This window comes from Desmodus rotundus, chromosome 9 (assembly GCF_022682495.2).
Source record: "Desmodus rotundus isolate HL8 chromosome 9, HLdesRot8A.1, whole genome shotgun sequence".
NCBI classification, from domain to species: Eukaryota; Metazoa; Chordata; class Mammalia; order Chiroptera; family Phyllostomidae; genus Desmodus; species Desmodus rotundus.
In genome coordinates this window covers 79229313-79253519 of record NC_071395.1, presented here as the reverse complement: position 1 = coordinate 79253519, position 24207 = coordinate 79229313, and the positions used below count along the sequence as shown (strand labels likewise).

The window sequence follows — 24207 nt, the reverse complement described above, 5'->3', positions numbered from 1 at the left end:
AATTTAAACCCAAGCAGACTTACTCCAGAGTCCACGCTCTTAAACCTGAGAAGTGGACTCTGTTACTGAATGGGGCTCAGGATGGGCAGAGAGGTGGAATGCACCTGAGAGCCTGCTCTATCTCTGCCTGTGATGGAGCCAGGTCTCCCAGGGCTCAGGTGTAGCCTCAGCAGCTGGGCCAGTGGCCGCCCCACCCCAGTATACTACGGGAGGCAAGGCCAGTGTGCTGATACCCACCAGTGGCTAGGATGGGAAAGACAGGCAAAGTGTAGACTTCAGGCTGAAGGGGTATATGGGAGGAAAACCTGGTTGGCTCTTGGTTCCCAGTCTTTCCCCTCACAGAAGACACAACACAGGGTGTGGGCATAACAGATCTTTATTTTACCAGAAGGGAAGGCAGTGGGGCAGTGCAGCATCCAAGCCCCAGACCAAACATGCAGCATCCACATGCAGGAACAGGCTGGGGCAAGGCCCAGGCCTGGGGTGGGGGACTGGGATCAGAGGACAACCACAGCACCCTTGCCAGGATGCTTGGGCCCCAGTTCTTCTGCCTCCACTAGAGTGAGGAGACAGAAGACTGGGCTGCTTCCCCATGGCTGGAATCCTATCACTCTGGCCAGGAAGAAAGATGGCACAAGAAGTATGGAGTTTGGCCAGTCTATAGCAATGGATTCTGTAGGGGGTTGGCACAGCCCAGCCCAATACCCAGGACAGTGCAGCCCTTGCAGGAAGAGGATCTACAGACTTTCTAGTTCCCAACAGGCCTAGACCCTGATCCCAGAAAGGCTTAGCAGAGTTGGGACTAAGCCTCACTCCGCCTAGTAGGGGCATGTCCATGAAGGGGCTTCCCTGAGCACAGCAGGGGCCTCCTAAGGCAGTAGTAAACTGAGAGCTGCTATAGACAGGAGGCCTTGCTTCTGTGCCCCTGGGGTGGGGGAGAGAGGTAAGGTGTGACAGCAGGCCTGGGGCTGGGAAGGAGTTGAAGTAAAGGGCAATGGCCTGGACCTATAGGCCACTGCTACCGAGGCCTAGAGGGGCTACAACGGGTGAGGCTAGGGGTTTCCCAGAGTAGGGTTTAGGGCTGGGAAGACCAGGCCTGGAGAGGGGTGAGTGACCATCCTACCCAGACCCCCTGCACCCATGCAGAGGTCTGGCCAGGGCCACAGGGAGGACGGACAGATGCACAGGGAACTTCAAGGCACCAGGATTCTGAAGAGCAGCAGGGCCACCCTCCACAGACAGTGATTATGATAAACATTTTCAGCTTAAACTACATGATGTGTGTAGAGGGTGGGTGGGAGGAGAGACAGAAAGAAAAGCACAGACAAAGGAAGAAACATATGTATAGGAAGATGAGGGTGGAAGAGACACACCAGGTGAGTACGGCAGTGAAAGTGAGGGTGCTGTGTACAGAAGAGGAAGGAGACAGAGACAGGGGAGAAGGGAAGACAGCCAGAGAAGGCCTGAACACGCAGCACTTCTGGTCCCTACAAAATAAGGCACCAGAGTCAGTAACATTCCTGTTGTTCCTGTGGTATCAGAACAGGTGCTGAAGGGTAGAGCGGGTGGCTGCTGAAGGGTGTGTGCCTTCGGGAGCCTCACACCTGTGCACCGGTGGCCTTCTTGATCAGGGGTATCTGCAAGGGTGGGAGAAGCTGTGAGGCCATGGCTCTGGGGCACACGACTGCTCCACCTGGGTCAGTCCGGTGGGCTACCCAGGCAACCCCACCACAGCTGGTGAAGTACACACCTTCGATAGGTCCACGCCTGTAAGGGCATGCACGGAGGCAGGCAGCTCGGCCAGCAGTCGGTTCACTTCCGACGTCACTTTATTGTTGTCCCCACTGAGGACCACAATCTCATCGACTTTGGTCAGTGGGGCGGCGACTTTGGCAGCAATCTAGGAGGTTGGGCGGGAGAACAGCTTGGTTGATTCTGACTCCGTCCACCTGTCCTGTCCAGGATCTCTCCCTCCCTTCTGACTCCGTCCACCTGTCCTGTCCAGGATCTCTCCCTCCCTTCTCAATCTCATCTAAACCCCAAACAGCCTGGCTGGTCCTTACTTGAAAGCCATAGTCTGGGTGTCTGTTGCAGGGTTCCTGCCCTCTGTTGAATACTCCCCCATTTAGTTCTTCTAGCCAGCCTGTCCCTGTGCTACCGACAAGGTCCAGAGAAGTTCCTGCGTTTGCCCAGCTAGTCCCAGCCTGGGGTGGGAGCCTCACCTGGGGCAGGGCCTCCAGCACCAAGGCCATCTTGGCCGAGTCCCCATATTTCTGGTAGGCCTGAGCCTTGAGCTTCATCCGCTCAGCCTCTGCCTTGCCCATTGCCTCGATGACAGCTGCTTCTGCCTCGCCGATTTTTCGGATCTTCTCAGCCTCTGCCTGAGCCAAGAGGACCTGCTTCACCCTAGGGGAGTCCAGGTGAGTGGGATCAGTGGGAAGTGCCAGGGGGCCCTCAGGCTTTGCCTGGGGGGCCAGCAAACACTCAAGCCCTCTGTTTGGGTAGGTGGTGACCGTGATGGTGGTGGGGCCCTGGCATTCTGACTCTGGCCAGAGAGAGATTATGGGCTCCCAGATGCAAATTGAAGATGGGATTAACCAGGACGCCCTCTCTACCAAGGGCCATACCAGGCCCTCAAACCTCCTTCATCTAATTCAGTCTTCCTAACGGCAATCCCACGTCTTCACAGTGAGTAAGCAGGGATGGGGGAGAACGGGCTTCTAAGCTGTGATCAGGAGCGTGGAGGAGTGTGTGCAAGGCAGAGGGCCTGACTGCCGCCCGAGCCCCTGGCACCCCGCAGCACTCACTTTTCGCCCTCAGCTATCTCCTGTATGCGGTGTGCCTCTGCTTCGGCGGGGCGGCGCACCGTGGCAATAAGCTCCTTGTCTGTGCGCAGGATCTCCTGCTCCTCCACTGCAATCTGCTTCTTACGCTGCACAACCTCAATCTCAATCTCTTCTTGCCGGATCTTCTGCTGCTCACGGGCCCCTTGTAGCTCATAGGCCAGCTGGGCCTCAGCTGTCTGTGGCAGAAGTGTAGTCAGAGTGAGGCTAGTGGCCAAGTCTTGAGCCCTGAGCCCCAACCCGGGTGACCTATGGCTTCTCACCTTAATATTGACTTCCTCACTGAAGGCTGACTTTTGCAGCTCAAATGCTCGCTTGGAGTCAGCGATTTTGGTGTCTGCCATGAATTTCACATCCAGCATCTCCTTCTTGCACTCAGCTTCCTGGGAGCAGGAGGGGCAGGTGCTGAGGGCCCTCTGAGAAACTATAGTCCCACCACCCCTGATTCCCTGTCCCTGGGGGTGAGAAGGAAAGCCCACATACCCGGATGCCTGCGTCCCGCTCAGCCTCGGCCACGCCAATGTCAGCATCTCTCTGTACCACAGCAGTCTGCGTCTTGCCCAGGGAGCTCAGATAGTCCACTTTGTCATACACATCCTGGGGAGGGAAGGGGAGTCATCCCTAGGAACAATTTTAAGCACAAAGGTTCCCGTCCTGTCAAGCTCCCCCACCCCCAGACTGTCACGGGGGCTATAGCCTTCCCATCAATTCCCCTTCACCTTGATGGTGAAGCTGAGGATCTCAATGCCCATTCGGCCGACATCAGGGGCTGCTACCTCTCGAACCAGCTTGGCAAACTGGTCCCGGTCCTGATAAATCTGCTCCACAGTCAGGGTCCCTGGGGGCAGAAGGGTCATGAGCTGGCTCCCCAGGGACCTAGCCAGCTAGGAAAGGGAGGAGGCATGCAGGTTGGGGTCTGAGTGTACGCAGGGGTTGTGCAGCCTAAGCTGGGTCTTCCTGGTTTCTTCTGAACAGCGCTTAGTGCCACGCTTCCTTCTGTAGAGTCCAGGCTGGGTGAGAACAGTGTTCCAAGTAGCACTGGGTGCCTGACCAGACTACCAGCCCCTCCCCTGCTCCCCAATGCCCTCCCCTTCACTCATGTCACCTGAAGTTCTGCAAGGAAAACTTGAGGGAAATGTTTCAGCTTTCCATCTAGAAACCTCCGTGGGCAAGGAGGAACACCGCCCCCCCCCGTCCTCCTCCTTGGCTCTGGCCTGGGGACCCTGTACAGCTCCTCAAAGGCAACAGAGGGGTCCCTGGGTTGGGCAGGGTCTCACCGAGGATGGAACGCAGGTGCCCCTCCAAGGTCTGCAGGACGACATTCTTGATGTCCTGCACGTTCTTGCCCAGGAACTGCTCACAGGCTACGGCTAGGAGCTCCTTCTCTGTCATGATCTTCACCTGCCAGTGGGCACAGGGGTGCCTGAGCCAGGCTGGAGGGAGGCTGATGGAGGCCCCAGACCCAGGTGTGGAGGACAGTGTCTATGTCCCCTTCCCTCCTCGCTCAGAGCTGGAGGCCTAGGGGCTGTGGGAGGGGTGAAGTCTGTCTGAGGCCTCTAGTGCAGACAGCACGCAAGAATTTTCATACTTAGAAGTTTCATCCTCACTGGCAGCTCCAGGCCCTGATATGGCCTCTCTCCTGGGCATGTGGGGCTTGCCTGTCCAGCCCATTTGCTATTCCCTCATTAGCCAATTCCTCCCTCGCTGGCTCCCCACAAGTGGGAGACCTGAAGACTGAGGGGCAGAGAATGCAAAAAGGATAATGAGCAATAGGGACAGGGACAGAAGACCAGAAAAGAGCACCTAGGCAGGCAGGGGACAGGTCCAGGGGGTGCCACCCAGGGTGGGCACCCTCTTGCCCTTCCTTCCCGAGGGAGAAAGCCAACAATCTCCGCACCAGAGGCCTACAACACTGTTGAATCTCTCCGGCCTGTGAAGTTGAGAGGTGTCCTAGGGCAGGAAGGCCCTCACCCAGGCACCGGGCTGGGAATGTAACAGTCTCTGACTCCGGAGCCCAGAGTCTGCCTCCCATGGCCTCACCCTCTGGTCCCCACACCTCCAGCCCCCTACCCAGGGAACAGGATAGGTCATGGATTCTGGGGCTTGGCATTTCCAACACCTGCAAAGAATGGGGTTGGGTTAGTGAGACAGGAGCCCTCAGCACTGGTTCTGTCCCTCGCGGGCCCGCTGAGGAGAAAAGGGGTGTTCTGTTAGTTCTGCTGGGTGGTCAAGCGGTCAAGAGAGCATGTTCCAGTGGTGATGACTCTCTTTTGGAAAGGGGGGGGCAGGGGCAGTGGTGCTGGAGAGAGACTGCCCCTGGCTGCTGTCCTCTCCTCCCGCCCCAAATCCCAGCACAGGATGAGGCAGCTCAACGGTCATGCGCAGGGCTGCTGAGTTACTATACCTGGGCGACACCCGTCACAGTTAAAGCTACCCCCTCGGCCGTCTCTACGTCCTCGCAGCGGGGCTGTAACGTCATAATCTCTAGGGAAATCCTGCCAAGAAATGCAAAACAGGGGCATAGGTCTGGGGGCCTAGGGCCTAGGGTGAGGGGAGAGTCCAATACCTCACTGCTCCGGCTGGGACTGGCCAGGGATCTTGTTGCAGAGGAAGGTGGGGAGGATTCCCCAGGGGTCAAGGCTGGGAGTGTGTGTGAAGGGGATGGGTGGGAAAACAAGGCAAGGTGGTGCAGGTGGCTGCAGGGGAAGGAGTGTGAGTGTGCTACTCAAGTGTACACACGTCCTCTGTTGAAACCAGCCTGGCTTGAAGAGTGGGAAAAAGCAGCAGAGAAGTGCTTATGGTGGTCTTGGCTGGTGGCAGGGTGGGAAGAGTCCAGAAGGAGCTGTGTGTGTATATCATAGGACAGCAAGTAAGTGCTGGTACTCCAGGCTGTGCTGTGTAGGTTGTCCATGGGTGACATCTGAACCTCCCCAAGGGGCCCTCACCTGTTCCCTGGGTCTGCTCAGTACTCCAGGATGCTCCAGCAGGCTGCCTAGAAAGCTCTGCCTGGTAGCCTGGCCGGCTGGGAGTATACCCTCTGCTCCCAGGGCCAAGATGAGGGGATCCTGCATCTGCCCCTTGCTAGGGAAGCCATGCCTGATCTCTCCACCTGCCACCAGGCTATGATGTAAAGCCTACCCTCTGGGTTGGGCCCAGGTGGTCAAGTTGGGAATGGGGCCACAGTGGAGCTTCCTGGCCGGGACAATCTGAAGCCTTAAGGGTCCTTATCACCCAGCTGAAAAATGGACCTGGGCATTTGCAGTTATTTCAAGTACAGTAGTGGATTTGGAGGAGGACGGGGCTGCTTTTGGCTGGATGTCGAGGGAGGCCAGGGCCCTGCCCACTCCACATAAAGTGCTCTGAGCTTCTCGGGCCTCTGTACTGAAGCCTGCCCTCTCAAGGCTGAGAGGGGCAAATGAGGTGGAATGGGCCCCTTCCTAATTAGACGGCAGGATGGGTGAGAAAGGGACTGGTGGAACAGCTTTCAGAGGGAAGGGGATGGGTAAGAGTACACTCAGGTGTCTTCTAGCCTGGGGACCCAGCAGCATGCAGGCTCTGAGGGGCCAGGGGCTTTGTGATATATATGTTTTCTTTTTCTTTTTTTTTTTTCAAAAAGATTTTATTTCTTTTTTAGAGAGAGGAGAAGGGAGGGAGAAAGAGAGGGAGAGAAAGATCGATGTGCAAAAGAAACATCGATAGGCTACCTCTCGCACCCCCCAACCAGGGATCTAGCCCACAAACCAGACATGTGCCCTCACTGGGAATCGAACTGACAACCTTTTGGTTTGCATGCCATTGCTCAACCCACTGAGCTACACCAGCCAGGGCTCCTTTTCTTACAAAAATTTTTTCTTCAGTGTATCTATTAATCTTAGAGGGGGAAAGAGAGAGAAACTTTGATTGATGGCCTCCCATAAGTGCCCTGACTGGGGATCGAACCCCCAACACTTTGGTGTACGAGATAATGCTCCAACAGAGCCACCCAGACCAGGACAGGGGCTTTCTGATATTCACTGCAGCATTCACAGTGCCTGGAACCGAGAAGGTGCTCAGCAGAGAGTTGGTGAATGAAGCAATGAAGATGGGAACCTGCACATTGCAAAGAGAGCACTTGGAGTTACTAAATGCTCTGGTCTAGGAACGGATTTCATCAGCTATACCTGCATGGTAACGAAGAGTGAGACACCAGGTCACTTGCTTTTCAAAGTGAGATTGTATTCATAAGAAAGCTTGAATTTCTCTAGCACTTCTCCAAAAACCCCAAAGTGCCCTCATACTGTTTTACTAGCCCTTCCAATACCCCTACAAGGCACAGAGAGGGCATGATTCTCCCCATTTCAGATGGGGAAACTGAAGCCCAGTGACAAGAGAATTGCTCAAAGGCCTTTCAACAAAGACTTAGGGGCAGGAAATGGCCAAGGCTCTTTTTGTTCAGGTCTGACAAGGAGATTGAAGGGGACCAAGGGGCTGAGTGAATAGAATCCCCATGGGAACCATCTTCTGGCCTTTTATGACAGGGGGCTAAGGCTTCATACTAGGGAGTCAGCCTGGAGAAGAGGCCAGCAAGGGGCTCCCTGGTACCTGGAGGACTAGGACTTCACCAGCTGTAGACAGGACTGAACCTGCCCCACCCGGACAACCCAACTCTGTCACCTAAGGGCATGTGTCTCCTGCCTCACCTTACTCCCAATTCAGGCTTGGAATGTAAGGACACCCACTGGCAGACTTTGGCAGAGCTGCCAGAATCCCTCGCTCTTTTCCCACTAGCAGCCCCAGTGGGTGAGGGCAAGGGAGCTGGGATCTATAGGGACCTATTCTGGCACCCAGGGCAGTGGAGGTGGGAGCAGAGGGGAGAGAGGCACAGTCTCAAGAGGGGGGGGGGGGGGTCCATCCAGCTCCTGCCTGCCAGGCCCCACAGGGCATGAAGAGAGAAAGTTAGACACAGAGGAGGAAGCAGGTGGGTTATTACCTGTGCAACCCCTGTTACGAATAGCGGGACCCCCTCCGACGTCTCAATATTCTCACAGCGACACAGGATGGTCATAACCTCCAGAGACAGTCTGAGGAGCAGCCAGGGGTGGGGAGAGGTAGGGGCAGGAAGGGGTAGGAGGGGACACAGCAAACACACACAGTGGTTACCAGATAAGCATGGATGCCTGATATCTGGGGGCAGGGTTGCTCTCCATACTTTAGCCCCCCACTGCCAGTTCAGCCTAGAGCTGTAGGAGAACAGAGACACCCGCCTGCTGGCCTGAGGCCTCTGGGTCTCTTCTCTAGCCCCCGCGCCCTCCCAAGGAGTTGCTGCTGGGCTGGGGGAAAAACCTGTTGATGCCCTGGACCTATGATCTGAGGCTTGTGCACAGGGCACCCAGTTTGTTCACCACCTGTTCCCCAGGAGATTTCTAGCATGATCTGGGAGACTTAGCCTCAGTTCCAAACCCCAAACACAGGCAAACCTGTTTTCCCAGAAATTGGGAGGGGGAGGCCACTCTGGGGATTAATGAGCCAAAGCAAATACCAAATCCTGCTTGGGGCACATACCCTCAAGGTCTGTGCTACATATCACTAAGAAGGCAATTTGGGGCCAGAAAAGCCCCAAGAAAAATTTGGATTTTCTTATTTGGGGGGGGGGTGTCTAGGAAGGCTGGGGGAGGAAGAGTGCCCCTGTCAGAATATTCACAGGGAAAACTGGGAGATAACAGAGCAATTCACTTTGAAATTTCCAATGTTGGGCATCGGAAGAGAAGAGTCACGGCTAAGAAAACAGGGCACCTGGAAGCTGCTTGGCCCACCCCGGCTGGGCCTCCCTGGGGCAGCGTGTGTGTGAGTGTGTGCAGGGCAGTGGTCTAGGCAGGGGCCAGGCTGTGGACAGCGTGGAAGGTTTCCCTGAACCAGAGGAAGGGAGGAGGACAGAGACTGAGGCTGGAGGAGCAGAAGCAGGTAGGCTGGGATGAGGGGTGATAGGGAGCCCCAACCTCAATTCTCACATGCCAGCCCTGGGGGCTCCAGCCATGCAGATGTGCAAAGGCTGCCTTCTTTCAAGCCCCTACCTCTAGCACCCTTGGGCCTGAGAGGACTCTAGACCTGGCTCAGACAGGAACCCACCAAACTCTCTTCTAGGGAAGGAGGAGGGTGGGAGGGAAGGAGGAAGGGGAGGCAGGAGGGAAGGAAGATGGGAGGCTGCAGCTCAGATGCCAGAGCTGGAGGAATTGCTCAGGTAAGGAGGGAGCTGCCTACACCGTGTCAGTACAGGACGTGGCAGCAAAGTGCAGCAGGAGGGACTTTAACTGAGCAGCCTGGAGAAGAAAAGCTGACACTGAGAGTCAGTGACATGTAGGATAGCTGTGGAAAGTACCTCGAGAAGGACACGAGGATCCAGGATGGCTTAGAAGCCGCTACTCTGACCTGAGAGGCTCCTGCTGGCCTAGGGAAATAAAGGACTCATCTTGTAGAGATGGTCCCCCAAGCAGGTTAGGGGTTGGGGAAGGGGCTGTCCCTAGAACAGGGCCCAGGAAGGAGAGGGGCTGCAGATTCAGACTGCCCAGCAACTGGGACCACAGAGAGGATGCTGAGCCTGGATATGTGAGATCAGTTTCCTAGGACAAAGTACAAGCCCTCTACCCCTCACTTTCAAACCTGCTGTCAGAGAAGCTTGGCCCTGTCTTGGTGGGGACGGGGGGGCACCAAGAATGTGGAGAAGGAGCTGCAGAGTTGTTGCCCCAGCAGTGGATGCCCACGTGGGATGGGGCTCTGGGCAAGTCGAAATTCCCTGGGCCTGGTTGTACATTGAGGTGTTCAGACAAGATATTCTGTTGTCCCAGGACTGCATGGCATATGGGGTGGCCTGGCAGTGTCTCTGGAAAGGACAACCCATGGTTTCTGGCAGGCCAGCTGGTCCAATCAAGAGTGCCTAGGAGCTTCCTGAGAGAAAGTTGTGACCAGTATTGACTATTATCTGACACTTCTGGACTTGGGCCAGCAGAGTCCCGCAGGATCCTGCCCAGGCAGAGCAAAGTGAGGGCAAGAGATGGGAGAGTGGAAGGGGGTTACTAGGCAATCACTGCAGTTAAAAAGCTGTGACATGCTTCCCATGCCCCTGACCCTAACCGACACCTTCAGACTCCCTGGAGCCCTACACACTGATAGCTCGGTGCAGCCACGGGACTTCTCTCTGCTGTCTGGTGGGGCTGCGGTGGAAGGGGATTTCCACTGGAATTTCCATCACTTCCCCTTCAGGATGACACCCCCTGCCCCTCCATGCCACACCTTCTCAGCGATGCTGCCCTCGTTGCCTGGGTCCTGGCCTGGAAGGATCGGGGCCCCTCCCCCAATCTCCCATAGTCGGAAAAGGAGTGAGGATGGAAAGGTGGCTGGTATGCCCCATCTCCTTCTGGGTCAGCAGTGAGGGTGGCAGGAAAGGTCCAGGTCAAGTCTGGCCCTGCCAGGGGCTCTAGGGGAGCCAGCAGGTATAGTCTGACGGTGGCCACTCTGGGGAGCTGTAATATCCCTTCCTCTAGTCCTTCCACACTGACTTAGGAGGTCCAGACCTGTCTTGCCCACCCCGGCACTAATTCCCTCTCTAACCAACCACTGTCAGAGAGCCACTTCAGACTCTACATCTATTCTCTGCATTCAGTCCCTGTCTGCGTTGTTCTGGGGCCTGCAAAAGTGATGGTGCACGTAAGGGGTCTCTTCAGCCTTTCTTCCCTCCCTAGACCCACTCTGAACAGGGTATATAATTAAGGCTTCACAAATAACTGAGCTAGAATCAGGGCATTAGATTTCTCCCCGGGTAGGACCCTGAATTCTCTGGGACAGAAGTAATACCTCCATTGGAAAAGAGCACACCCACTAAGGAAAAGGTGCCCACGGACAAAATTCCAGCATCCCTCTGCAACCCATTTTGCCTGTTTCTCAGGAGAACCCCCACCCCTAGAATGAAATGTGGCAAGTGGTAGATGCCCTAGCTGACCTGTGGGGTGAAGGAGGAAGGCTGGAAAGGCCTTTGCCCACCAGATTCCCTGAGCCCCCAGGCCCTTACCTCTGAGTGTCGGAGATACACCACCAGGCCCAGGCCCAGCCGCCAAACACGTACTGCTTATAGTCCGAACCACAACAGCCCCCTGGAGAGCAAAACAAAACACTGTGGGTCCATCAGCTCTTGGGTTTGTCTACCCCACTCCGTGCAATAGCAACCCTGGGCCTTTACCTGCTAGGACACTTAACAAATCCTACTGTTGGGTGCCAGATACTGAGGTTACTCAAAATGGGAGACATGCCCTAAAGGGTCTTGGAATCTAGTTTGGCAGACAGGCAATTTGCATGAAAAGGAGGATATCCAATGAGTAGGTTAGAATGTAAGTGCTTTCAGAGACTAGACGAGGTCAATGGACAGGAGCAAAAGAAGCCTCCATCTTCCATTCAACCATTCATTTAATAAAGAATTAGAGTATTTTCTGTGCTAAAAGTACAGAAATGAAGGTGAGTCCTGCCTTGAAGAAGGTGAGACTAGGAGGAGGGACCTTTTCCTGAGATGACTGTAACGCCATGTTCCGCTATTATCAGGGCAGGCGCAGACAGAGAGGGAACGCAGCCCCCAACCCCACACACATGCGCTGGGAGAGGGAGGGAGGGAGTCTTGAGCCAAGATGGGAGCCTTGCTCAAGCCTGGCAGACATATCTCACTGAGGCTGGTCCTCTATTCCCAGAGTTTCAGAGTGACTTTACTCCTCTGTGGGAGCAGATGGGGTAGGCAAGACCTCAAAACAAAGGCCAACTCATGATACCAATGGGAGAAGTGAAGAAAAGGGCAAAGGTCTAAAAAAGAAGTGGTTGGCGCTGGCTGATGTGGCTCAGTGGACTGAGCACCACCACCAGCCTGCAAACCAAAAGGTTGCTCGTTCGATTCCCAGCCAGGGCACATGCCTGGGTTGTGGGCCAGGTCCCCAGCTGGGGATGTGCGAGAAGCCACCAATTGATGTTTCTCTCCTCTCTTTCTTCCTCCTTTCCTCTAGCTCTAAAAAATAAATAAATAAAATCTGAAAAAAAATTTAAAAAGGAAGTGGTTCCTGGAAACTATATATCTACGTATCAACTATGACCAGAATATTGAATCTGGCCTGGACCCAGATTCTTGCTGTGGACATGTTCGGCATGCTCTCTGTACAGAAGTGAGAAAAATCAATTCCTGAATCCTTGTTGTGAACCCTCTGGCAAATGCCACAGTTATTCAAGTTCAAGAAAATCTTTGTAAAAGCTGGAGGGGCAGTTCACTTGTAGGGCAAATATATGTACGGGAAACATGACTCATAGGAAATGTGATTTGTATATTTAAAAACAAAACAGTCCTGGCTGGTGTGGCTCTGGATTGAGCGCCGGCCTGTGAACCAAGGGGTTTCTGCTTCTGTTTGAAGTCAGGACACAGGCCTGGGTTACAAGCCAAGGTGGGCCCCAGGTGGGGGGCGCCCTGGAGGCGACCACACGTTGATGTTTCTCTCCCTCTCTTCTCCCCCCCCCTCTAAAAATGGATAAATAAGAAATATTTTAAAAAATAAAATAAAAAATAAGACTAAAATAAAACAAAGGAAATGTGATTTGGGATAAAGCCAGTGGATGCCATCATTTCCATGTTCACAAACTGGGGCTTTCAGGACAGCATTTGGGTACTGCCTCCCAAGATCAAAGGTCAAGGATAGTTTCCTGTAGCTGTGTTAGTATCTGTGAGGACCCATGGCAAGAGACAAGGTGGTGGTAAGGGAGGGGCAGATCACAGGGCCGAAGTTTTCAGGCCAAGGAGCCGTCCGTGTCTGTGTGTATGGGTATGTGTATGAGAATGGGGGGGGGGCACATAGGGATTTAAACCAGGGAGCAACAACACTACATTTGCATTTTAGAAATACTACTTTGTACCAGGAAGAAAATACTGGGGTCAGGGAGATTGAATAGAAGCCTCTTGCAGTGACCTAGGCGAGACACGGTGGCTGAGGATAACTTCATGGTGGATAACTTCCAGAGAACTTTCTGTGTGAGCGGAAATGTTCTCCAGCTGCGCTGTGCAGTAACGGCAGCCACTAGCCACGGGTGACTATGGAGCACCTGAAATGTGGCTGGTATGACTGAGCAAATGAATTTTAACTTAGTTTAAATTGAAGTGGTACATGTGGCTAGTGACTACAGCATCAGCGGAGCTCTACAGTCCAGGTTTGGGTAGGTGGTGAAGCCAGAAACCAAAAGAGAGAACCTCAAAACTGGAGAGTTTTGGATGAGTGGAGGTGAAGGAGCAAAGTCCCCAGGAATGCAGAAGGCTTGTTAGGTTCGAGAACTGGCATCTGAGACTGTTCACCAAACAGCCGAATCAGTTTCCTGGGGCTGCTGCTGTGCATGGTGGGCAACGAGCTGGGCCAGAGGTCCAGGGAGCAAAGATCAAGCAGCCCCTGTGTGAGCAGAGGTGGGAAGAGGAGGTCTTAGGTCTGTTTCTCTGTGGAGAAAATAACTGCTCACGGGGCTGCTGTTCAATGGAAGCTGTTGCAATGGGATACAGGAACTCTAAGGACAAGCAGTCAGTCTGAAACCTAAACCATCTCGGGATTCAGTGAAACTGGAAGAGGGTCAAAAACCACAGTTTGTTTCACTTCTTCTGGCCTGGTCAGGGCTGAGGCACAGCTGCCTCCAGCCAGCTCCAGGGCACATTTCAATGTGCGGAGGTGGGGGTGGGGGAGTGTGGTGGTGGGGTTGGGGGGTAGCGGTGACCCCTAGTGGGCTAGGGGGAGACCAGGGGTGGAGGTTGGAGGGATGTCCACCCTTTACCTGTAATTTAGTTTTTGACCTTGGGAGCAGGCTGCCACAGCTCAAGCTGGGTCTTGGCCAAAGGCAACATGGCTAGGTTCCCAGGGGTAGCAACAACAGGAAGCTGGGATTGCCAGACTGGCCTGCCCCCAGCAACCTCTTCTTCTGGGAGGCATCTTCCTCCCAGCTTCCTGGTCACATTGAGCCTGAGCACCACTCCCAAAAGAGGACACTTAGGAGCCCCTTCCTTGCCTGCCTTAGCTCCCACTCTCTTCAGACCTGAAAGTTTTTCCTAGTTTTATCTCACTTTTTCTAAGCCAACTTGATTTCTTTTGTCTGTCCTCAACCAAGCTGAAGAATCACAGAACACCGCTAGATGACCTCTGCCCCACTCTGAGCCCCTTTCCAGACATACTTTGCTTTCTCAGGAAAACTCCCTTCCCCTTCTTGCCATTCCCTTTTGCACTTCCTTCTCCCTATTAGTGCTCATTCGACAAGGGGGATTTGGCCTTTTTTTTGAGACACAAAAGCCCTCAGTAGTCCAGCAATGCTTGAATGTTCATAAATGTATAAAACAAAATACAAAAGAAACAAATTATATTAAGTTACCAAAATATAAGCCCTGGCTGGTGTGGCTCAGTGGATTGAGTGCTGGCCTACAAACCAAAGGGTTGCTGGTTCGATTCCCAGTCAGGGCACATGCCTGGGTTTTAGGCCTGGTCCCCAGTGAGGGGCATACAAGAGGCAACCACACACTGATGTTTCTCTCCCTCTCTTCTCTCTCTCTAAAAATAAATAAAATCTTTAAAAAATATATTAAACAACCAATGTGGTACAGTGTGATATGTACTACATGGTAATAAATTAAATAGTGTCTCCAGTAGATCTACTGATAGGCTTAATTTCAAAGTAATGATGAACATAAATTATTTTTAAGGTATTACAACAAATGCAGTATGGAAGGAAAATACCTGCTCATACCACCATGGACTGTCACTGACATTCATAATCATAGGGCATGCTAAATATAAAGGCACTTTTGTCCCCATCCAAATGTACAGGCCTCTAAATTCTATCCACAGTCCCTAGGTTAGGAACCTCTGACCTGCCCTGACCGTGGGTCAGTTGGTTGGAGCATTGTCCTGTAAACTGAAAGGTCTTGAGTTCAATTCCTGGTCAGGGCACATGCTTAGGTTGTGGGTTCAGTCCCCAGTTGGGGCATATAAGAGGTAAGCAATTATGTTTCTCTCTCACGTCAATGCTTCTCTCCCTCTCTCTCTCCCTCCCTTCCCCTGTGTCTAAAATCAATACGCATATCCTCAGGTTAGGATTAAAAGGAAAAAGAAAAAAAGGAGCCTCTGACCTATTATAGAAATGAGAAAAAGATGTATGGTACTTGGGTTCGCCTTTTAAAATCTGAAAATAGAAACAGAGTGAAAGGTTTTACAGAATGGAGGAGGAAGGTTAGACAACCAGAAGGACCTCCAGACTTCTCTGGTGAGAAAGATGACCACAAGCCCTGGCTGGCGTGGCTCCGTGGGTTGGGTGTCATCCTGCAAAGAGTTGCTGTTTTGGTTCCCGGTCCTGGTTAGGGCATATGCCTGGGTTGCATTACAGGCCTGGTCCCTGGTCGGGGCGCATGCAAGAGGCAACCTATTGATATTTCTCTCTCACATCGATGTTTCCCTTTCTCCCTATCTCCCCCTCTCTCTAAGTAAATAAATAAAATCTTAAAAAAAAAAGGTGACCATGAGATATATCAGCATCCTTCTTCTGAAATTGGGCTTGCTTAATGAGATGCCATTAGACTCAGATACAGGCCCAAGGTAAGGCAGGGCTGGCAGTAGTTGCTCTGTTCTACTGGGAGTCCATGTGCAAGAGGGACCTGCCTCTCACTTTGGTCATCTCAGATCCCAAGGTAGTGCTATGCTAGGCATCATCCTTCCCTCTTCCCTTGCACCCTTCCTTGACTCCAGAGCCCTCAACTTTCAGCATGGCCTCCTCTCCCCACCCCTAAAACAGTGTCCAAACTAGCACTGCACTGGCTTTTGGCAAGAGGACCAGGTTTCTGACAACCGCAAGGTACTGAGCAGCCTATCTCAGGGGTTCCTCTCACCCCGCTCCACAGATTCTGCAAACTGTGAAAGATCGCCAGTTCAATTCCCAATCAGGGCACATGCCTGGGTGCAGGTTCATTCAGAATGCAACCAATCACTGTTTCTCACTCACATCGATATTTCCCTCCCTCTCTTTCTCCCTCCCTCTCCCTCTCTTCAAAATAAAAAATTAAATTGAATTAAAAAAGAAAAGAAAAACGAAGTGCAGATTCAGTTTCTAAAAGACTGTTTTAGGAGTGGGGGCTGGGAGACTGGTCCGAGTCTTACAGAGGTAGGTAGGTGCAAGTTGGGCCTCAGTGTTCTCTGGGGATCCCCCTCCTGCTCCCAAGTCAATCTCAGGTGTTTAGTAAAGTGGAGTAATCTTATCTCCCCCAACGGGAGTAAGATCCTGATCAGGGAGAGTGGGTATTTCCTATCCCAGTGGAGAGACTGATTTTGAGATCCTGATTAAGCAAGAGACCATGCTCTGGCATAAAAGTTTCCAATGGATTTATCAATCCTCCCCAAGGGTGGGCAGCTACAATACTTGGCTTAGCCTAGAAGCTTCTACACACTTCTGTAGCCAGCCCTAAAACTCTGCACACAGGCTGAAAATTAGCATTGAGAGTGGAAAGACGCCAGGCCTCCAAGCTGTCAGAAACCACGGAGCCTCCCCAGCACCTGTGAGCCAGGGCTGCTGCACAAACTAGTGCCTCGAAAGGCTTCAGTCACCTTCTAAAAAACCCAAACATACAATTAAAGAGGCAGCCTCAAAACAAGATACCGCTTCCCTTCCCAATACTGCAATCCGCAAGCCCCCACCTAAGCGTACAGAAATTATGGAGCCTGCAGCATTTTGCAACGGGAGTGGCACAAACGAGAACACGGTTTCTCAACCCGTAGAGGCCGCCCCCGCGTCTCCCGGAACACAATGCCAGGAAACCCCAGCAAGCCGCAGTTTACCAGGGATTAACTGGTCGGATAGAGCCCGCAGAAAGGGTCGGTGTCCCAGGGCTCCTCCCACGATAGGCACCTGCCCTCCAGAGCCGCACGACCCACCCCCAGTCTCAGGCGCTGGAATTCAGCCAAACCACCGTTCCACTCCCTCCGGGAATCCCAAGGCTTCAGTTTGGAACCCCCAAGACCATGGAACGGGCACACTGCCTAGAGGGAAGGCGGAGAAAGGAAGGGATAAACATGGGAAAACACGCAGTGAGGGAGGAGCCGCTGGTGGTTGCCGGGAAGCTCGGAGCACCGAAAACGTGAGTACGGGGAACCCTCCCGGAAGGGTCTCAGATGCGGCCCGGAGCGCAGTAGTCTCCGGCCCGACGACCGGCGACCTCTCCACGACACTGCCCTCCACCCTCGGGGCCCTTCCCTGTTGGCTCCCTAGCCGTAGCCTCCCTCCTCATCCACCTTCCCAGGCACAAACCCCTACCCCCTCCAACACCATCCGGCCTGCGCAGCCCCCACCCACCTCCCTTGCTGCCCCCTCACCTGAAACCACCAGCGCCTCGTTGGGCCCCACCGTGTGGCAATTGCCCATGGCGCGGGCGGGACGGAGAGCCCTCAGACACCCAAGCAGCAGCAGCAGGCAGCCCGCACCCACCCGCACCGCCAGCCGCGCCCAGCCTATCCCGCCACCCCCCGCGGCGCCCCTCCGCGGCCGCAGCCCCGCCGGAAGTGTGGCCACGGAGGGCGGGGCCGACACGGTGTGAAAGGCAGCAATGCGCGCGAGCCTCCGCAATCGACGCGCTTTATTTCACGCGGGTCGGGATCGTGGGGCCCAGCCCTAAAGCTCCGCGGAAGGCATCCGTCTGCTCCCACGGGTCGCCTCACCTCCCAGCACCCATCTCTCAGCAGCCGGCCAGGAGCCGGACTGCTGGGGTCCACATCTTCGCTGTGAGACCTTGGGTGAGTCGCTCACTGCTGCCTAACCCCGTTTCTGTAAAACAGGGATAATTTAACGACCTAACTACGTGGTTTTATAGGACCCAGTTTAGTAATTCTCAGTGTTAGCAGTACATCAAATTACCAATTCCCAGGCCTGCATCCAGAGTTGATCGGCGTCACTGAGGGTGGGGTCTGGAAATATGAAGAGTGGCATGTTACACACACACCCCCTCAAACTTGGCTTACTGTCATTCTCAGCAAGAAATAATCACCCATTATTTCCTTCCACTAGGAAAAGAGCTGTCCCAGCCATACCTTGAAGCCTCAGAAAGTAACCGGGGAGGTAAAAATTTTACACTCCTCAATGGCCATGGACTGGCACACAGCTAAAATTTTCAAGGGCCACCAAGTGCCATAGAAAGCATCCCAGCCGGGGGGTTAGGAAACTTGGGGCTCAGGTTCAGCTTTAAACCAAATTCAGTGTGTGACCTTAGACAAGTCTGGTGAGCTCTGAGGGCTAGGGTAGGGTTCAGAAACTGTGGGCTCCTCAGGGTGGGGACTGCTCTGGTGGTGACCCTGGGTCCTCAGGCTGAGAGTTTTCATCGGATTTGGCATCCTCCCCTGGCCCAAGCCCTGCCAGCCTTTTGCTGGCCTCCCACAGCCGGTGAGCTGCCTGGTCGTCTCTGGCAGCTGGAGGCACCTCTTCCACATGGCAGTTGGCAAAGTATCTCCCACTGAGGGGCTCAATGCCCTCCTGCAGAGCGCAGTAGAGAGGGGTCTGGGCACCCCCTCCTGGTGCCCGGAGCACCAGCCAAGCCAGTGGGCGCAAAAGTGGGCGCAGCCATCCAGGAATGTGGCGCAGGAATAACTCTGAGTTCACAGGCCCTGTGGACAGGAGAAAGGAAGGAGTGGGGAGAACAGTGGGTGAGGGCCCAGGGTAAGAGCCATGAAAAAAGGGCTAGAAGGGAGTGGGGGAACAGAGTCTAATTTCAGGGAGACCAGGGTAGTAAATACCGTGCATTCAGGGCCCCCAGAAGGTGATCCCACTCATTTCAACAGAAAGCCTCTTTTTTCTCCATCCAAACTCCTTGTACATCCCCCTCTCCCAGATTTTGCTCATGTTGGGTCCCCTGTGTGGTACAATTCTGTCTTTCTCCATCTTCTAGCCAAATCCTTTTCCTTTGTCTACCCAAAAAAGACTCATTAACACATATGGTAGACCAGACTATCTTTTGGACATTAGAGATTGGGAGTGTAATAAAATTACTTGTGATTATTATAATTATGGATGAGCCACAGGCAATGACTGTCTAAAATGTAGTATGGTGACATGGCGAGGGCAGATTCTGTTATCCTGTAGCCTATTCCCTAAAGGCAAGGGTGGGTCTTGATGACCAGCCCATCTCTGCATCGCATCTCTTGCCACTTCACGGCTCTCACTCTGCTCTAGCTACACCAGACTCCCTGGTCTTTCTTAAGCACACTAGACACTTCTGCCTCAGGGCCTTTGTACTTGCTATTTGCTCTGTTCTTTACACACTTCTCTCCAAAAAGCCACATGGCTCATTCTCTCATTTCCTTTAGGCCTCTATTAATATGTCACCTTTTCAGATGTCTTCCTTGACTGCCATAGATAAAATGGCACCCCGTCATTTCATATTCCCCTTAACCGATTTTATCTTTCTCTATAGCGCTTTATCACCACCTGCCATTGTATGTTTTTATTAGCAGTCTCTCTCTCCCCTAAACTAGAAGGTAAATGTTACAAGGATAGGGTCTTTGTTTTATTCACTGCTGTATTCCTAGCACTGAGATGAATTTATGGTACATAGTAGGTACTCCGTAAATGCTTCTTGAATAAATAATCATTGGCTATCATCATCATTATCATACTATAGTTAGTACAGTCATATGGATGATTCCTTGGGGTGAGAACCTGGGCCTTATTCGTGGCCATACCCTACCCAGTAGTCCGCATCTAAGCTTGTGGTATAAGAACAAGAACCCAGACAAAGACAGTCTGGTTCCAAGGTCATGCTGGGACCATGCCTCCTTCCTGCTCTGAGATTCTGTAACTCAGTGAGAGGCTGAGGAAGCACAGGATGGGTTAAGGATAGGGGAGAGGGAATCAAAGCAAGGCAGAGCAGCCAAAGAGCCAGGACTCACCTGGGTGAGCTGCATAGCAGGTGATGCCAGTGCCCTCGAGTTGAGTGGCGAGCTCCCGGGCAAACAATACATTGGCCAGCTTACTATCGGCATATGCCCGCAGCTCCTGCTGCCAGCCCACCACAGGGCGGTCCAGGTGTGTGAAGTCGAGGCGCCCTCGCCGGTGGGCAGCTGAGGATACTACCACCACACGGCTAGGGGCACATGTCTTCAACCGGGGTAGCAGCAGATGTGTCAGCAGGAAGGGGCCAATGTGGTTCACTCGTAGCAGCAGGTTAAAGGGCTCACGGGTCCGGCCACAGGAACTGATCCCTGGGGCAGGGACTAGGTGTGAGCAATTTCCTTGGAGAGATCCCTGTAGGCCTTGGTGGCCCCATCTGTGAGACGGTGGTAGGGGGCATCCTTCCCATTTGTCCACTGGCCCTCAGCAATGCCTGGCTGGAGGGGACAGCTGCCTCTAGCCACCCACCGCCCCCCTGCAGGGCCTGCTGCCCCTCACCGGCATTGTGGATGAGGATGTCCAGCCGAGGCTCAGAGCTCAGGAAAGCAGTAGCAAAGGCCCGCACGGAGGCCAGACTGGCCAAGTCCAAGGCCATGAAGATGACCTCATTGTTTCCACTTTCCTGTGGAGCAGCAAGGGCTGGGCTTGTTATCAGACAACTCTCTCCTCTCCCTTCTCCCCAGGCACTAACTTCTACGGGTCTACCTCCTCCTATTACTAAGATCTGTCTCTGTGCATTAGAATGACATGGATAAGAGCCAAGGGTGTCCAACCTTTTGATATCTCTGGGTGACACTAGAAGAAGAGTTGTCTCAGGCCACACATTAAATACATTGCGACATGTAATCACAAAAGGTATCTCATAGTGTTTTAAGTAAATTTACTATTTTGTGTTGGGCTGCATTCATAGCCATCACCCCTGGTAGACTCTGGATTTAATCTTGACTATGCCTCTTACTAGAGTGTGACCTTGGGCAAGATACTTAATCTCTCTGGGCCTAGGTTCTCTCACTGTGAAATGGGAAGCATAATAATTGTATCTGTCTCATAGAGTTGTTATGAGGATTGAATGAGTTAATATATGTAAAATACTTAGAACATTCCCTGGCACACAGCATTATGTAGGTACTTGCTATTATTATTACTGCCCCCTTTGCCTAAAACCTACAACAGACTTCTCATGAGTCTCCTTTCACCCACTCTTGCCCTCTCCAGTCTAGGCACCGCACAGCCATCAAAGGTTGGTTTCAAAAGGCTATCCTGACAGTCCAGTGCCTGCTGAGGGCCCTTCATTGAATCTCCACTGCCCATCCTATAAAATCCGAGCTCCTCAATAAGGTCTATAAGGGCCTCCTGAACCTGTCCCCGGCCCCTTCATTTTGCTTCTTTCCCCCCTACTCTGTGCTCCAGCCTCATTGAACCCTCTGGTTTCTTAAATCAGACTAGCTTCCCTGCCTCAGGGCCTTTGCATATGCTGTTTTCCCCCTGCTGTTCTCTTCCCTACTTCTTTCAATAATGTGTACCGATCCTTAAACGTCTTTAGAACAGCAATTAACTTCTTCAGGGAAGTCCATTCCCCAGGTTGGGTCTGATGCCCCTTCCATGTATGGATGGAACACCTGTGCATTCTCTGTTCCGTAAGAACTGAGCCACACTCTCCTCTCAGGGACTGGATCCCCCCCGGAGACGCTCTGCTCATCCCTGTGACCCAGTGTCTTTGTCCTCTGTGCACCGTCCCATCTGCCCCTGCCATCCCTCACCTGACGGAGGTCAAAGGCGGACGCCTCACCACGCTCCCGGCTCCTGCAGGCCAGCACCACACGCGCTCCTCGGCGCGCTAGTTCCAGTGCCGTCATCTTCCCGATGCCGCTGTTGGCGCCTGCGGAAGACGGGCAGGAGCCTAGCTGAGACATGAGGGCCACTGCCCCTGCCTCCGCCTCCCCGCCACCCGCCCGCCCGCACTCACCCGTGACCACAGCCGTGCGGCCCCGCAGGCTCAAGATGCCGCCGCACCGAGGGGCCTTCACCAGGTTGTAGTAGATAAGCACGTAGGCGCCCAGCAGCAACCCTGCGCCCAGCAGCAGCGTCTCCATGCTGGCCGCGCCTCCCGGTTTCCGCTCAGGCCCGGAGCCGCCCTGGAACGCTGCCGGGAGCTGCAGATCCGCCCCGCACGCACGGGTCTGGAAGGGCGCTGGGAGCGTCTGGATCGCTCGAACGTGAAGGTGCAGGCTGAGGCTGGCGGGAGGGAGAACAGAGGTGTGCGTACGTGCCTGTGAGCGTGGGCCCTGCTAGCGCCCCCTAGGCGTGCATCTGTGTCCTCTGGATGTGTGCTTGTGTGAACACCTAGGTACGTGTGTACATTTGGGCCCTGGGAGCGCCCTCTAGGTGTGTGCCTGCGTGAACTCCTTCTAGATGCGTGTATGTGTGCACCAGCACCCCGGGAGTGCTCTCTAGGTCTGTACATGCATTCACATACCGTTTGTGTGAATGATTTTTTTGGTACATAATGTGCCCATGGGCCCTGGGATCACCCTTCGTGCCTCTGGATCCTGTGTGTGAATCTTACGTGTTTGTGTCCATGTCGCTGAGAGCCCCTCCCGGTGTGTGCATGTATCAGTAGTCTCTGCTTGTATGTTCTCGAACGAACATCAAATGTACCCATCTTCTGTGTAGTGCCCTGCAGCCAAGGGCTCACAGGAGGGGCTAACAAAGGGTGTGTGAGTCCCCTGGGTGTCAGTATGTTGCAGTGCCCTTCCCTTCTGGAGAGGTGTGTGTACATGAATGCCCTTGTGTCCGAGAGTGAGTTCTGTGCTGGATACTTTGCCCTCCACAAACAAATCCTTCCATTCCTATCCTCATGACCCCTCCTGTTTCTGGGATTTTTCCCTATTCTTTCCAGAGTCCAAGGAAGTGATACAGTGTGTTCAGCATGGCACCATCAGTTAAGAGCTCTCAGGATTCACTTTCCTTAGCTGTCTATATCTCCCTGCTTCTGTTTCTCACCCCCTCCACTTCTGAAGGGAAGCAGGGAGTGTACCATTTATGACTTCCAGGAGGAAATTCTGCGGAATGGTTCTCACAGGTGGTAGAAATGGTGAAGCTCCACCATTCAATGGAAGTGACTATGGGTGGGAACAGCTAGTGAGGCAGGGGTAAGGGTATTCCTGTCCAGGCGACTTGCCAGAAGAAAACAACCTTGCCTGAGAAATCTGGGACAATTTAGTATCCATTGTTTGGCACTTATGTTGTGCCCAGCAGTGTGGTTAGCTTTGGAAATATGGAGCAGGGAGTTCAAAAGGCCCTTAAGGGTGAGGGGAAAGCTGGGCAGGTAGAAAGCTAGGTAGGTAGAAGACGGACAGACCTCAGAGTCCCAGGGAACTGCCCTGGTTAGCTGCACCTTCGATTCAGGGTTCAATGGTAGATGCTGTGGGATGAGGCTGGGGACAGAATATGTGAAGGAAACGAATGCATTCTCCACCCCCAAGGCAAAATCCTGACAGGTCAACAGGTGCCACCTCCTCGAGCAGTGCTGGATAGGCAGACAGGTACTCTCTAGCTAACGAGTTGGAGGCAGTCTTCAGTAAAAAGACTTCCAGGGTAGTTTCTCATATAAGGTCTCTGAGGAGGAAAGGATGGAATTTGGTTTGAGGGCTCATCCGGGGCCTTACAATTAAGGTAATGCACTAGACTCGTCTTCCCAGGAGCGGCTGTTACAGAGAAGTGGTGATTGAAGTCATATAACCCGTGGCACATCTGGATCTGAAGACTGGGTTTCTTTTTCTTCATGATGTTCCCTGGAGGTATCTGAATAGAGAAATCGCTCCACACTAGATTCAAAGCTCCAAGAGGCAAGAGCCACATCTGCCTAGTCGACTGCTCATGGCAAGTCACCAAGATCCAAGTCCTAGGGAGGGTCGAGTGGTACTTGAATAAATGAACTGCTCCAGGCCCAGCTGAGGCCCACAGGGAAAGGACAAAACCAGGTGGTATGACTTTTCTCAGAATAGATGAATAAAATAGGGTAACAAATAACCGCTACTAAAGGCAGCAACTCGATTAAAGCTTCTAGACCAGAATGCAGAGATCTCAGGCCAGCTCATTTTAATGTCTTGATTTTGGAGCCAATCTGTGACTCAAGGAGCAGGGGCTTGTACACCCTTGGAATCTTGTGGACTCTGATCATGCCAAACGCTCATGCCCTCTGAACCCCCTTGAGTCACTTGCAAAGCCACTGACAGCTCCCCTGAGGGGATGCACCTCTACCCTCCCACCTCCCCCCACCCACAGGCTTATTTTTCTCCAACACCTCCCCTCTCCTGATTTCCCTTGGGGCATGTGACTTGTTCAATGAGACTGAGACCAAGACCTTGGGGAGCGGTCCCTTTCAAGGGTGATGACAGGTAGGACAGACAGGCAGAAAACA

The 24207-nt window shown here is 53.3% G+C and overlaps 2 protein-coding genes across 3 annotated transcripts; both read right to left on the bottom strand.

Annotated features, from left to right (window-relative positions):
* Positions 1–358: 358 nt before the first annotated feature.
* On the bottom strand, positions 359–17354 carry FLOT2 (flotillin 2). 2 transcript variants are annotated; one of them, XM_024565260.3, is made up of 11 exons: positions 17222–17354; positions 10885–10966; positions 7813–7903; positions 4121–4244; positions 3563–3681; positions 3327–3440; positions 3107–3226; positions 2808–3022; positions 2223–2406; positions 1751–1900; positions 359–1637 (listed from the first exon to the last, which is right to left on the bottom strand). In XM_024565260.3, the coding sequence occupies exons 1-11, from the start codon at positions 17268–17270 to the stop codon at positions 1599–1601; spliced, it is 1287 nt and encodes a 428-aa protein (XP_024421028.1). In that variant the 5' UTR covers positions 17271–17354; the 3' UTR covers positions 359–1598. The 2 variants fall into 2 exon arrangements, with proteins under 2 accessions (XP_024421028.1, XP_024421027.1); XM_024565259.3 differs by lacking the exon at positions 7813–7903 and adding an exon at positions 5248–5338.
* Positions 17355–17953: 599 nt separating this feature from the next.
* On the bottom strand, positions 17954–21883 carry DHRS13 (dehydrogenase/reductase 13). The gene is given in 6 exon segments (XM_053912157.2): positions 17954–18182; positions 18184–18502; positions 19784–20095; positions 20283–20406; positions 21545–21663; positions 21751–21883. Coding segments are annotated over 6 exon segments (1128 nt in total). The 5' UTR covers positions 21878–21883; the 3' UTR covers positions 17954–18055.
* Between the last annotated feature and the right edge of the window lie 2324 nt (positions 21884–24207).